Source organism: Bactrocera dorsalis, chromosome 3 (assembly GCF_023373825.1).
Source record: "Bactrocera dorsalis isolate Fly_Bdor chromosome 3, ASM2337382v1, whole genome shotgun sequence".
Lineage (NCBI taxonomy): Eukaryota > Metazoa > Arthropoda > Insecta > Diptera > Tephritidae > Bactrocera > Bactrocera dorsalis.
In genome coordinates, this window is record NC_064305.1 from 7,663,792 (window position 1) to 7,679,673 (window position 15,882).

Sequence of the window (15,882 nt, forward strand, 5' to 3'; positions counted from 1 at the left end):
ATTTCCGTATGCATATGGAATACAAGATTATAAAGTGATAGGCTAAATGATTTTTCTTCTCAAATTTATAGTGCTTTTTGTTCGGGAAGTGTAAATGGTAGTTTGTCTAATTCATGTTTTTCTTTACTCATATCTTTAATGCAACAACAAAATATTTTTTGTTTGTCGTCGAAATGTTTGTAGACAACAAATAATATAAGGCATAAAAAGAGTGAAATTTGGGTAAACTCACATGAAATTTTAGCCAATGACCTACTATGTAGTTGGCACTTTAGCCAATGTATTTTCACTTTGTTTACGTTTATAAATTTTCACACGTTGCAGTACAGAACTATTAAATGGATAAAAGTGCATTATACAACAAAAAATAATTGTAATAAAAATAAAATAAAAATTATAGTTAATAAAAAAATTTCATAATATAAAATAAATATTTGCAATTTTTCCGATCGCTCGCAGGTAGTTGAAAAATATAATAAAAACTATGATATATGTATGATCACAAGTCAAAATGGGGTCGTCGGTCTTACTTGAAGTATTTTTGTATTTTTTGTTATGTTTGTTTCGATAGTCAACTTTTTGTTTTACAAATAAACACAACTCAATTGTTAAATGGTAAATCTTGCATCGACTATATTCTGTTTATGATTATGAGTCAATGTTCTCAATCAATAGTAATGAATTTGTAGTTAAATTTTCAAACGTTAAAATATTGTAATTTTTTTATTATATATGTTTGTTTAAAAAGCTATTGACTTTACATGCGTAAAGAAATGATTGCCATTTTTTAATTTAAAACTTACTATAAACTGTTTAGCGATTACAGATACTTGTATAAAAGTTTGCGAAACGTATAGACAAAGGTTAACATAGAAATAGAAAACAAAACAAATAGAGGAATATTTTATAATTTCTTTTCAACTTTGGTGCGAAAGGGTTTCGATGGGATATTTTGATTATGTTTGGCGAAAACGATTTCATCTGAGTTGTACAATTTCAATTTGAAACGCATTCACGTACATATATTACGCGCAAATATGCCTTTAAAATCGTCTCTCAGCAAAGTTGAATGGTAGGTGTAAGCATTATCAACGTACATAAGTATGTATAAACAACGAAAAAGCGGCGCTGCACATTTGCTTATAGTTTTTTTTTGTTTTTAGTTTTGTTCTGGTTTCCACATGTTTGGTTTTAACACAAAAATTTATATAACATAAGCTACATGTTTTGTATAGTATATTGTATGTGTGTTTTGTTGGGTATGCATCATAACAATTATTGAACATGAAAAGGGCATATATAAAAACAGGGTTATATTATTTGGGGCTATGTTTTAATATAAATACATTATTATTATTTTTAAGAGATTTCAGAAGTATTAAAGACGAAATTTGAAGCATATGATATTCAACAAACAATTTAAAGCGTTGTTGTACGCAGCAGTGAGGTGATCATGCTTTGACTTTCCTCTTTAACTTTATCTTTTTCAGTAGCAGTTATTGTAGTTGTATTGGTATTTGTGTCATCATCATCTTCCAAATCCGTTGAGTCCGGTATTTTCTGCGTTTCTTTAGTTTTGTCAGTGCTATTACTATTTGAGGTAACCGCACGCTTGGTGGAAAACAATTTTCGTGTAATTACACTATTGGTACTCCGTAATTTTTCCACTACCAATGTTTTCTTCATCAAGTGGTTACCTTTGGTAATAGACTTTTCGGGTTTTGTTGTAGTCGGTGATTGTGAGGATTCTTGTGCATTCGTGTCAATGTCAGATTTAAGCGAGATCGAATTCTCCAACGTTTCTATCGAACATTTTGCCATTGCCAAACCAACAATATTCTCGGTCGTTATTGATTTTTTGTCTTTGCCAATTTTTGTTGGCGTCTTTGTTGGCGAATTCCGCCGATTCGTTTTACTTAGCGTCTGCGTCTTATTTTCTAGGGATTCGAATGCCAAACAACCGCATTGTGTATTTGAAGCAGTTGGTGAAGTTGGCGGTAGTGTTAGCGTTGGTTTTTTATTATTATCCAAATAATTGTATTTCTTTTTGCCAAAAATGCTATTTGCACAATTTTTGCTACATTCGGGTTTTGCTTTATTTTTTGTAAGCGTTTCATTTATGATGTTGCTGGTGATGGCTAGGTTAAATGTTTTCATAGTTGTTGTATGATTGTTGGTCGATGTTGTTGTATGTTGATGACAGCGTGTAGGTGTGGTGGTTGTTGTTGTAGTATCAGAATCAAAGGCAGCCGCGTCGGTATTGGTTTGGTGGAGTCACAGTCGTAAGTCAAATGCTATGCGTGATGCAATATTTTTAAATCCTATGCTGGTGCCTGCAAATTTATATATAAAAAGAGTTAAAACAAATAAAATAAAAAAAATGAATTAAAAAAAAAAGAAATAAATAAAATATTAAAAATTGCTAGTAAATTATATTCTTATCACCTGAAATGCGCTTGAAACGCACACCATTGAGCGATAGTCGTGGCAATTTGCATACTTCAATTTCCCACTGTACCAATGAATCGGTATTGGGATCGCCATGTACACACCAAAGCACAAACCTGGAGGATAAGAGCAGTTAAAAATTATTTTAAGAATTTCAACACGAGTTTTTACGACTTCACCTTTCGCGTTGTTCGTAGTCACAGTTGTTTTGATCGAGCACTTCTCGTATTTTCTGCATTATCTGATCGGGCATAAGCGGCGACGTGGTTTTCATCGACCATGTAAAGCGCAAAACGCGCGGCTTCGCTGATTCTTCAGTTGTTGAAGCGCTGCAGATATTTAAAATAAAAACAAAAACAAATTTTTTACCCGTAATTAAGTGTTTAGCGCGTTTTATAACCCTGTTTTGGTGTCTATATTTTTGGCATAAGCATTGAAAGGCTACAATTTAAGCTTATTACTAGGGCGGGTTGTTAATAGGCTGGGTCTAAATTTAAAGGAAATGAATTGGTAAGCTAAAAGGACATTGAGCACAAGATAGCGACAATAAAAATATGTATTTAATTGTCAGCAAGCGCTGAAAATTGACGTCAAACACGCAAAATTGAAAATAATTTTATAGTTGTAGGCTTCCGAGATACTAGGGGAGGCAATATAAAAGGTTCGCAGGTTATCATAAATAAGCATAAAGCAAATTCCTTTACTGCAATTTTTATTATATATATTGTATGTATGTAGTTCTTAGCGAATACTTTGACTTTTCCTACAAAACATACATAGCAGCGTTGCCATTACTTTTCCTAATCTTCATAGGTAACCTATTGTGGAAAATGATTTGACATTTGAAATCTCCAAACGCAAATTTCTGCTTATCATAATTTTAGTTGTATTTCTTGTAAACTAAATGTAAATGAATTTTATACACTTAAAAAAAAATGTTGTAATGCTCATAAGAAGATGGCAGCAAGGCATAACAAGTGTTTGTGAAACTTCAAAGTGTGCGTTCTAAGCGCAGAGTTCGACCGCGAAAAACCAACTTTTTACTGCATGGAATTGCAAGCTTAATTTTTTATGTTTGTTTTTGCATTTTTTTTTATGGCAACTTGTGTGAATTTAACGTAACATGTATGCCTTGTGTGCAGCGTTATTAGTTGTGTATTTTTTTTGTAATAATTTTTTTTTTTAATAAACATTATGTATTCTACTAAATCTAAATATTAATGAATCAAGGAAATTATGTACAAGTAGCATGCTTTATTAATTGTATTTTATAATACAGTTTATAATAATGGACATTCTACATAAATATAGTACATACTACATACATACATATGTGTCAAAACCAAAGTGAACAAAACTGTATCATTTCATGCCGTATGACGCGTAGCGCACTAGTGAACACTGTACTAGATTAATTACAAAATACATGATTTTATTTATCTTGAAAACTAATATATTTGAAAATAATATTATAGTCACACATTATTTTTTTTATTTTTATTACACAAACGGGATATATATTATATTTATATATATACTCATATACTTAAGCTAAAATTTTATATTACATACAATGAATTTTATTTACGATAATGTAGTGGGCGTGTGTGTGCATGTGTGTTTGTGTATAATTTGTATTTTTTATAATACAGGTCCATCCATTACAAATATAAACTCGTTACTCGTTAGATTGTTTACTAAATTGATTTATTTGCGTCTATTGGTTGTTTAAAACACATACACAAATATTATTAACTACTTAACGTATTGACAAATATTCATTCATATCGTACGATATACTGTTTAGGAGTTTTTGCACACAACATATACAATTTTGTTGTTCTGCTGCTGCTACTTAACAAGCCACGAAAATAATAAGAACAATTAGGAAGTAGAATCATCAACCAGTTCGTTTTCTTTTTTAGTTTTGTAAGTCTTTGTTTCCACTTGCCAAATGTGAGTAAGTGAGTGTGTGTTTGCTTGTTTGTTGTGTTTATGTTGATAGTTTTCACTTTATTTTAATTATATTATCATATGATCTATATGGTATATAGATATATATATTTATGTATATATGTAAGTTGACAAAACGTGTATATATAAATCGTTCGACAGACATATCCTTACTTAGCGGGATTTTATGTCTTCATTACTTTTAACAGCATTTTTCATTTCCATCATTACTTAACTTCAATCTTCATGCTCTAAATAAACGTAATTATATTAAATGTAATTTATTATATTTTTTTTTGTTTAAGATCACGACGTTAGTTTAGTTTTGATAACACAGTGCACAAAAAACTATAGAAATTAAATGGTCACAATTGCGTTTACTATTTTTAACTTAAGACAACAAAGAATTATTAATTTAAAATGTATATAACTTTCAGCGCGATCTTATTGCTACAGAATGTTGTGATATAAAAAATATTTATATTATTTTTTAAGTTTTTTTTTGTTTTTGTTTGTTTGTTATTAAATTAATATTGACATTACTTAATTGTTAGAATTATTATTTTTTTATGAATATTTTATGTTTAATGTTTTTTTGCTTTGTTTGTGTTTGCAAACTTTGTTTACTTTACATTAATTTAAAGTAAACGTGTGTGGTATATTTATTTATTATTCAAACGTAATATGTTGCGTTTACTGATTATATCTCATTTCAAACGTTGCCGCAGACTTGAAATGTTTTCTCTCCTTCATTCACTCAAGAGTAAAATTTTTCGTTTTAATTTCTACTAGCATTCGTTAAATCGTAACATTGTTTTTGTTATTTACTGGTTTGGCCTAAAATTAAAGAAAAAATAATAGTAAAAGAAATTATTCACTGTTAAAAAAATATTGTTTGGTAATATTTCAAGAAATACTAAAACATTAAATATCTCAATCAACTGAAGAAGAGTACTACAAATGAACATAGAAAAGAAATAAATAACGAAAAGACAAAAACAACTAGATATTCTTCTTATGAAACCGAATAATACAAATATATATAGCGTGTGCGATATAAAATGAATAAAAAATAGAAGGAGAGAAGTAAATTTTTGTTTAAAGATGCTTTACTAAACAAACATAATATGTAGTAGAGGTTATTTTATTTTATTTTTTAGCTATATATATGTATATATATATATATATACACCTATATATGTATGAATACATATGCTGTAGTAAAAAAGCTGGACTTTAATTTCAAAATTCTTTTCATTATTGCTCTCCCCAATTGAACTGTAATTATGTGTATAGTTTAATTATTTTTTTACTTTTTTTTTTTAATTTAAACTGTTATGTGGTATGTAAGTAGTATGTATGTATGTACATCACTTTTAGCTCTTTCCAAAACATACTGTATGTATTTTTGTAGTAACGCATGTGACCATTTACTAAACATTTCTATAACTTTTCGTCTGGACGCGCACAAAGATGGCAAATTACATAAAAAGCTGCATATAGTTTGTATATAAAAGCATACATCGTATGTATATATGTATGTATGTATATGTATTCGTATATATATTAGTTAATTGAATGCTACAATAGCTTTTAAATGATGACCATTGAATAATATTTGAATATTTACATACACTCATATGTATATATACATATGTATGTAAACGTTACTGGCATTGTACAAAAGGATTGTCACTTGGCAAATGAAATATCTCTGCAGACGCATATAAAACTTTCCATAATAACACAAATCGAAACGCTTTACGCTTGCTGAACAATTATTAATAATATTCTTTTTTTTTACTTTGCAAATAGCTTTATTTTATCCATTTAAGTTGTGTTTGCCCGCTCATTCTTGGTATTTTCAGCATTTATTTGTGAATAAATATCATATTTTATTTATCGTATATGTGGCGCTGAACAAAAAAGCACTTCAATGCACAAAAAATTGCATAAAAATATGTATGTACATAGGACACACCTATACAAAATGCTATTTAAAATATATAAATATTGAAAAAATTCCATGATGACTGGCATGCCAATTAATTTCGAGTGCAAAGTTATATCGTTTAATTAAGGCATGCATAACACATTCAAACTGCTTTGGTAATAAAAAATGCAAATGTGTAATAGTAGTAATATTAGTGACGTGCGCGTATAATTTCATTAGTTATCCGTTATTGCTTGATAAAAATATTTCTATACGTTGAACAGGGTATATTAACACACAGAAGGAAACATTGGACACCCTGCTAAGCATATAGATATAAAAATGTGCAGAATGACGAGCTGAGTCGATTTAGACATGCCCGTCTGTCTGTTTATACAGGAATATTTTCTTTATTGCGTAGACATCGCTTACGCGGTTATAGCCAGCCCAGTTTATAACAGCGTACAGGAACTAGTGCCTCAGTTTTTGAGTTATCGATCTGAAATTTACACACGTCCTTTTCTCTCATTTGTCGGCACCGCCGATAACGGACCACTATAGCTGCCATACAACCTGTGCGATCAAAATCAAGTGCTTGTATGAAAAACTCTTTTATTTAAGAAGATATCTTCAAGAAATTATGGCGGCAAGGATTATTGCTGAAAGCAATGCTGCAAGCTCTGTATATGTTGTTTAGATCGCACCGCTATGGCAAATAACAGGTTGCATGGAAAGCTTTTTATTGGTGAAAGCTATTAAAGCTGCGATTCATACGAAATTTTGTTGTTGCTTATTTAATTATATATTTTCTTTTTGGCATTCGTGTTCAACCATTTGCCAAAAAAAATAAGACGAGTAAGTTTAACCACGCAAGCGCCACCGATTTAATATCACACACTGCATCATAAAAATTGTAAGATTAGTAAGAACAAAAAACCTCTAACTTTGAAAACAAATTTTATACATGCAAAACAAAATAACAAATAAAAAATAATAACAACATAACAGGGGGAAACGTGTTATCTATAGGGTGCACCAAAAAATTACAAATTGAATGTTTACGTATGTCAAGTGTTTAAACCCGCTAGAAGATTTTATTAACATTTTCAGCATGAAAATTTTCGTCACAACTGTGTTTTTACCCTTCAATGCAGTAACAAACTCGGCTACGATAATTAAAAATGCTTAAAGAGATCTATTCTGACATAAAATACTATTTTTGACTAGTTCACACGCTGCGCTATAGCTACTTATCGCTTTTGGTTAATATACTACATATTTACTGGGTAGGACGGAGTCGAAATTTGTGTGCCCAACATTTTTAATAAAAGTATCGCTACATTCACACTAAAATTAACTCTAATTAACATGATTTTAAGTTTCTAGCGAAATTTTTACTAAGCTACTATATTTTGAAATATGACTAAAATGTATTCGAACTACATACAAGTTCATAAAACCATATTCAAGACTACTTTGCTACAAAACTACTTATAATGTACGCTAAATGTTAAAAAAATATTTGTGAATTACCATTGTGAATGGCTTCATGAAAATAAGTCACTTTTTTTATCTAAAGAAACACTTTTCTTTTTTATACGAAAAAATTATGATTAGCAGAAAATGTTTTGGAGACTTTTATAACCTTCTAATATGTGTGTACTGTTTTCTAAAAGTGATTTTTAAATTTGTTTAGTACGATTTTTCTTAAATTCCATTCGTATACTTCGAATAATAATTTAAGCACTTAATAAATATGCTTTTGAAATTTCTCTTTAATACATTTTTCTAGAAGGTTTTTGTGAACTCATGTTTCTTAACCACTTTCCCACAACTAGATTGAATTGTAGCCTATTTACTATATTTTCTCATATGCGAAAATTCGTGTATTTATTTCATTTGCCTGTAACAATACTATGTTAATCAAAAGTTATATATTTCTTAATTATTTTCCAATATGCATGTACATACACTAATACATCCTTATTTGAAGTGATTTTTTTAAATGAAATTTTATGTGAGCGGCTACTATAATAATTGGAGAATAGTAAATATGTGACACTCGTTAAAGTCTTGGTACACCATTTTTATGTTCGTTTGAAGTTTTATCACCAAATGTCAATTTGTGTGTGTTTGGCCGCTATTTTTTAAGACGAGAAAGGTTGTTCTGCGATTTTTACAAAGAAAACAAAAAAAGAGCAACGATTTAGTTTGAAATTTTTTGTTTCCAATTAAAACACGGCTATGGAATTATTCGAAATGTTGCAGACGCGTTTCTGGGAGTATAAATTATTACGAACAAAGGAATTTGGCTGGCACAAAGTGTTCAGTAAGGTCGAGAAGTTAACGAAAACTTGTTTCATGCGAATATCCAACGTTAATGGCGATAACATTTAACTGTTTCGAAACTCTGCTTGAAAATCGTTGTGTTGACATCAGAGAGATGGCAGAGGATCTCCATTTCACTTATGGATGCATAAGTTTTGGGTATGAAGCGTGCCAATACTAGACAGATACCAAAAGACTTGACGTCGAGTAGAGAACATAAACGAGATGCTTCACAACGTATATGAGGACCGTGTATATCCATTAAAAGCAAAATTAATGGTCACGAGACGTTGGCTTATAAATATGACGTGGAAATGTAAAACAAACTGGCGCATGGCGCACCAAAAGCGAGTCGAAAAAAAATATCGCTGAAGGAATGGAAGGTCACACCAGCCGAGTCATATAACAAGTGTATAGAAAATTTGATTACGTGTTACCATAATGTATAGGCTTAAAAGCAGCATGTTTTAAAGGCGGTAATAAAGATTTATATTTAAATTCGCGAAAATGTTGTCAGTCCAAGCTAAATTTATGCATATGTGATCTCAGAAGACTTCCATTTTCACGTCCAATTTAATCATATGTAATCGCAGAAGCCTTCTACTTTCTGAACTTGTATATAAAATAGCTGATTTTATTATTAAAAATCATCATCAGCACTTTGGACGTGCTTATGATATTTTAGGATAGCATTAAGCCACATTACGATTTTGTAGTTGAAAAACTGCCAAGCGCTCTGCAAATGTATAAGCCGTAACTTTTGCATTGAGCAAAAATTGACATTATTGTTATTAACAATGTCCTGGAGTGTCGCACAGTCTATTAAAAAACAAGCTAATTCTAAAAGTATGACAACAACCAGCACCCATGTCACGATGAATATTTTTTCATGTATAATGCACGCTGCCGCAACCAGGTAGATGAAGGTATTTACCATTATAAATTAGTATGATATGCATATAAATTTCTTGAAATGAATTAATGCTGAACATGGCAGAATTGAGAACTGTAATTAGTAATGTTTGTAACACAGCATGTCGCAAAGAAAATTAGTTTGTGTTAATGTTGATGTACGTGGGACATTCGAAAAATGTATGCGGGTTTACTTTATTACATTTATACAGCAAATGAACTGTTCCCTCGTATGATTTGCATTTATTTACTTTATATGGCATGCTATAGAAAAAAACAACTCGCTTCTCTTCAAAATTATAAGTAGTTAGCATAGTTGAAAAAAACTATAAGAGCGCACTACTGCTTGCCCCCAACATTAGCAACGATATTTAATTTAATGCTTTAGCATCTCTTTCAAAACGTTTTTGATAAATAATTACAAAATTTATATTTACACAACAAAAATTAAGAATTTGTGAATTTGAGAATGGGTGAAAAATGCAATTTTCAAATTAAATACTATTTCTTTTTCAACAATTTATTTAAAGCTTTAAAGCTTTTTGTTTGTTTTGCTTTTTGCTACTTACCGTTTACTGAATCGGGATGACAGTTTCGAGAAAAAACTCATTCTGCCTGGATGTGGTGAGTCGCCCGATGCACCACTCGTTCCGGAGTACTCCATAGCAGCATTGTTTCTAGTCCTTGTTTGACCTGTAAAATGATTCGATTGGAAAGCGTTCATTATTAGATGGGCAATGTAAGCAAAGCAGAGAAAAATGAAAATTATGGTAGAAAAGAATAGAATGACAGTTATAAATTTAATATTTTACGACAAATATGTAGACGCCTGAAGGCGCGTTCATTTATTTGAGCTTTTAACTAAATTTTACTATAGTTATATATGTATATAATTCCCTTATGGTAACAATTAAAGAGTATATGAAATAAAATACATAACAACAATACATTCCGTTTATTACAATATTTGAATATTACTATTGGCAATTAACCCCAAAAAACGCGAATTTCAACAAATATTATGCTGTGGCTAAAGTCTTGAACGTAGAAAGAGAAATTTACTTAAAAAAAATAAAAATAAAACTAACAAAACTATAATACTTTCCTTAGCAACTTTGTTGCGAGAGTATAAAAATACTGACAAGTAATTTCTAAGTTAAGGGGTGATATCCACTTGCAAGTCAGAAAAAAGTAATTTTTTGAAGTGTCATTTTACTTAATAAAATAATTAAAAAATTACATTTACAAAATTTAATGTACTTTTAATAATCGAAAAAAATGTTGGAGTCCCTTGACCCCCTAGACGAGTTCCAGAAAGACTTGCGAAAGAAATATGGCTGGCGGTGACGCAGCTGGTCCCACAACAGTCGGATCTACGTAACCGGAACGGACCCGTATTTTTATCCGACCAAGGACTGTTAACTTGGCAGATTTTGATCGCTACAATAACAACAACATAAAGGTATCTGCTAAAATTATTTCACATTAAAAAAACACATCGAAGAATTAGTACAAATTTTTACATATTTTTGAAAATAGGCGGCTCGCAGAAAATTACACTTTTTGTGAAAAAATTTGCACTCAGGGTGGCTTAGGCTTTAGAAATCGAAATTATTTTGTATTTAATTCCCTCGATCATTACTTGACAAATTTAACTTAGAAGGTTGTGTGAAATCGAACGAGCCCAGCCAATTATCAGATATTTCATTCGCCGATGCTCAAAGTAGCATTTCGAGAGAAAAACGAGTTTAAAGTTTTGACGCCGATTACACTAATTTAAACACTTCAATAAATACGCACACAGCAATGAGCTTAAATAAGGATTTTGCACGGCGTTCTAAAGTTTATTGTGCCCTAAATAAATACGCTCATATCTCTAGAATTATTTGCCGGTTCAACTTCGTAGAATATTCTCAAATATATGTACACTTGATACACATGAGAAAAAGAAATCGATTATTAAAATTCAAAAGTGGATATAACACCTTAATTAGGACTTGTAAACCTGCAAACCGCCTCCAAATGCGACCTATATACCTATGCAATTAACTTTTATGCTTATTAACTAGCTAAATCACTGAAATTCAATTCAATATCCTTAACGTCGAGTATTCAAGTGCTTGGAAAAACGAATATAAATAAATTTTTAAGTAGCACAACACAAATATCTGCAAGAAAAATTATATGAAAATATTTATAATGGCATGCTTTGAAATAAATTATCTTAAGAAACGAAATTTCTTAACGAAAACGAATTGGAAAAGTGAACAGTAATGTTTGACAGTGTATGAAAAGAAGCGCTCCTTTATTTTCCATAGATCGTTTGCGGGTAAATGACGAATTTTGTTAATGGCCACACAACAGCGCGAGCAGTAGCGCATAAGCTTAAAATATTTTATTTCCGAATTAAAATTGAACCAATTAAATAAGTTGAGGCGGCAACTTAATAACGGCTGCGCATTTGTAATAAAAATAAGCCATAAGCCGTATTATTTATATGTAAATATGATTACTGCGCCGATACCTGCAATGCAAATTGGCTAATATATGAACGGTAACAGCTATAAAAAGATTTCGCAATGAGTAATACGCGTATAATTAAACAAGTTGTAATATATGAAAAACATGAGTTGTGTGTAAGCGACCGCCGCGCTGCAGTAATGAAGATGTATGTTTTTATAAAGGCGATGAAAAGCGTTTTTTTGCCGCGTTGGCTGTAAGCTTCTTTTAGTAACTCAATAAACAAAGCATGTCCGTACATTTTGGTTAAGTAGTGTGTCCGCAGTCCGCAGAAAGATTTAATCATATTTTTTCTTAATACTCTTAAAAACCACCCCAATTTTTGTTTGCATAATTTTAAGATACTTTAGCTAAACATATAAATTTTCGAAATTATTATTGTAGTATATACTATGGATATACGTAATTTCACTATAAACTATGGTTAGAATTTGTTCAACACGTTCTAAAGTGGCTGTGCATTGACTATGAAAACCATGTGTTCGAACAGAAAACATTAATTTTATATTGAAAAAATATGTATTTTGAATTGTTGGTGCTTTTTTTTATTGAAGCCAATGTGAAAAATTAAAATTTAGCTTACTAATTTCTATTATTTTTTTAGATTTATTTTCGTTATTTAATATGTATATCTTTATTTATATAATTATAAAAAAAGATCAGTATGCTTTACATAGATTAAAAAGTCTAAATTTAAAAAGGGACAACTCACCAGAATGAAAGGTTGATCGTAATGGCACATTCCTGGGGAAATGCCTGCTAGACTTAACAGCCGACGTCATTCTAAGTTGTTTGAGGAAACTATTTGTTTTTTTTTTTTTGTATTGTTTTTATATTAAATGCATGATTTGATTGCGTCCAAGGATGTACACATAATAGACACACACACATGTGATTATATATATTAAATGTAAACAAATCGTTGTAGGAGCAAAGCGCGTTGGATTATTTGCCATATGTATATATACATATATTTTTTTATTTTATTGATTTTATTTTTTAATATTCGAGATGGGCATGTACATGTGGTGGTGGTGGTCAGTTTTGTTTTGATTTGATTTGTAATCACAATTGAACAGGATGGAACGGTAAGCGAACAAACAGTTAGGCAGCAAAATAGGTAGTTCATGTTGGATTTGAGATCGTAGCGATGTCCAATATGTGTTTTCATGCGTAAGAGAAATAAGAATAAAAAACGTAAATTAAAAAACAACGAAATTAAAATTTTTAAATAAAGTGCACATACATATATATAATTAAGATTGCATTAAATGTTTGGCAGCTTAAGCTAATTGACGTATATATTTATATTTACATTGATTAGTACTATAACCTAATGTTACACGTTTGCCATGGACTAAACTTCATGAAGTTTCCACAATATTGGCATATTTGCTTAAAATATATAAAATTTAATAAAAAATTTCGTCATGTTTTTGCATGGAATTTTGAAATTAATTGTTTATAAGAAAAATTAAAAAATAATAAGCTAAAAAACAAGCTTAATAAATATAAAAAATAATAATAATAAGTTTACTTTGCTTAAAATACAAAAAATGTAATAAATGTTTTTGCATGGAATTTTGAAATTAATTGTTTATAAAAAAAATATATTTTTTAGTAAAAAAAAAATTTCGGCATATTTTGCAATGGAATTTTGAAATAATTTTTTTATAAAAAAAGTCAATAAACAAGCTTAATATTTATAAAATGCTTACCAAAAAAAAATAATAATCACGCCAATGAACAAGCATTATAATTATGAAACAGTCTAGTAGAATGCAAAATCAAAATTTAAAATATTTTTCGATATATAATTCTATATACATATGTACAAGCGTTGAAAGTTCTAATGATATGGAGTATGCATAAATGAAAATAAAATAAAATAAAACAATTATTCAATAAATTCGATTATGATTTTACAAAAACTACTTTTTTCTTTACTTTAAAAGTATTTTTTCCCGTACTGTTACATTTTTTTTGAAAAATAGAATTTTTTATTAAGTTTTATAAAACCCCTAGAATATTGTGCTAAATTTTCAAGTTGATCCGAGTAATAGTTTCGAAGATATAGCCTTGAGAACTTGTGGGCTCGAGGCTGGCTAGGCTAAGTGCGCCGTCGGTTGGCAAGATTTCTCAAGAACTACTGAACGGTTCTTCATGAAATTATACACAGGTCTTTGAGCTACAATTCTTGAACGAAGATTTTTTTTCGATTACAATTAATAAAAAATGCAACCGAAGCAGCATTGAGTTGAAGAAAACTTAGCGCAAATGCATAAAGCTAAATATTTTTAGAGTACTAAGCCGAAAAAAGATAAATATAAAAGCATAACGATGCAAAAATAAAATAAATAAATATATTTATACCAATTATGAACATTGCACTTTAACACTCAACGAAGCTACTTTAAAAATTACACGCCTAAAAATATAAATACGCCAATATCAGTAATACAGTAAAAACAGGTGTTAAAAAATAGCGTTATTGTAAAAAATATAATACATTTTTTGTAAAAATAAAACTTTATGCAATTTGTTAGTTGCTAAACAACTTGAAGATTTTCATTAAAATTATATAAAATTTCTGTGTTGCTAAACTTAATGCTTAAGAATGTTGTCATTACAGGAGTAACGCCAAAATATTAATTGTTTATTAAGAAAATTTTAATTTTACACGCTCAAACCTTCGCTAGTCTTTAGCACGAACTTAATGCCACGACCTTCCTTGCACTTTTTAGCACTATCTAATCATTTATGGTAATTAAAAATAATTTAAAATAATTAACGTTACTCTAAACTAATATACAACAAAATACAGTGCAGAGCTTAGCTTTTGAGTACATACGACCATTCACTAATTATTTGAATTTTAAGAACTTTGAATTTTTACACTCACCGCATTGAAGTAGCATTGAAGAAGCGTGCACATGGCGTATATTCGCATAGTTCAAGTACAGCCGCGTTAAATGTTGATATTGTATAATCCAGACAAAATGTTGGGAAGCAAGAAAAAAGAAAATACTTAGTTATAAGAAAAATAAAATTGCAAATATGAAAATATATATTTATAAACAAAAATTAGAGTTGCCATTAACTCGTTTTTCGTCAATACACTAAAAACAGCAGTTGTCAATAAGAGAGAGATAGATGAATTACAACATATGGAACATTTTAGATGCTGAGTGAACAAGTTGAAATTTTTAATATAAAAATGTATTTTTGACAACAAAAAAAAATAGTGAAATTCTTGAATTGAAGTGTTATAACCTCGCGCTAATGTACGAGTGTTGAAAAGGCACTGAAAATATGTAACTTCACTCAACAGGTGTTTGAGTTGGCCTCACAACATAGAGTTCTCATTGAATTTTTTTGTACTGTTATTGTTGAAATCAATAGCAATTAAATGTGTTTAGCTATAAGACGAAATCAAATAATCTATACTAAGCAAATTGTGTAAATGGTTGGTTATTATGTTTTTTGTTTTTGTAAGTGTTATGTCTTATACCTCGTTCCGAGTGTTTCATTGGAAACAGCGACTCCTCCCTCAGCGGTCGAGCCAGGGCTGGAGACAGAGGCGCTTTTAACATGGCCTTTTCCTGTAGAGTTGGCAGATCCACTAATTGTGCGTTTCAAGAAAGATTAATTTCAGAAAAATCGAATCGACAAAAGATGGTAATTTTTCAAAAAGCTGCTATTACAAGACACTCAAGTTTGGAAAATGTGACAGTTTAAAAAGTATTAGAAATGTGTATTTTTAGACATAATTTTGTAAAAATATGCAA

General features: G+C 29.9%; 1 protein-coding gene across 18 annotated transcripts in view; it reads right to left on the minus strand.

Moving 5' to 3' along the window:
* Positions 1 to 188: 188 nt before the first annotated feature.
* LOC105226885 (serine/threonine-protein kinase MARK2) overlaps positions 189 to 15,882 on the minus strand; it is a 53,934-nt gene continuing 38,240 nt past the window's right edge. For 7 of the 18 annotated variants that reach the window (XM_029550462.2, XM_049453867.1, XM_049453864.1 and 4 more), the window contains 3 exons: positions 12,807 to 12,877; positions 10,144 to 10,267; positions 3,879 to 5,238 (listed from right to left, as the gene is read on the minus strand). In XM_029550462.2, the coding sequence (XP_029406322.2) occupies positions 5,226 to 5,238; positions 10,144 to 10,267; positions 12,807 to 12,877 (208 nt within the window). In that variant the 3' untranslated portion in view covers positions 3,879 to 5,225. Of the gene's footprint in view, positions 2,334 to 2,445; positions 2,565 to 2,627; positions 2,778 to 3,878; positions 5,239 to 10,143; positions 10,268 to 12,806; positions 12,878 to 15,605; positions 15,717 to 15,882 lie in introns of those variants that run through there. The other 11 variants (XM_049453866.1, XM_049453853.1, XM_049453865.1 and 8 more) reach the window with 8 other exon arrangements.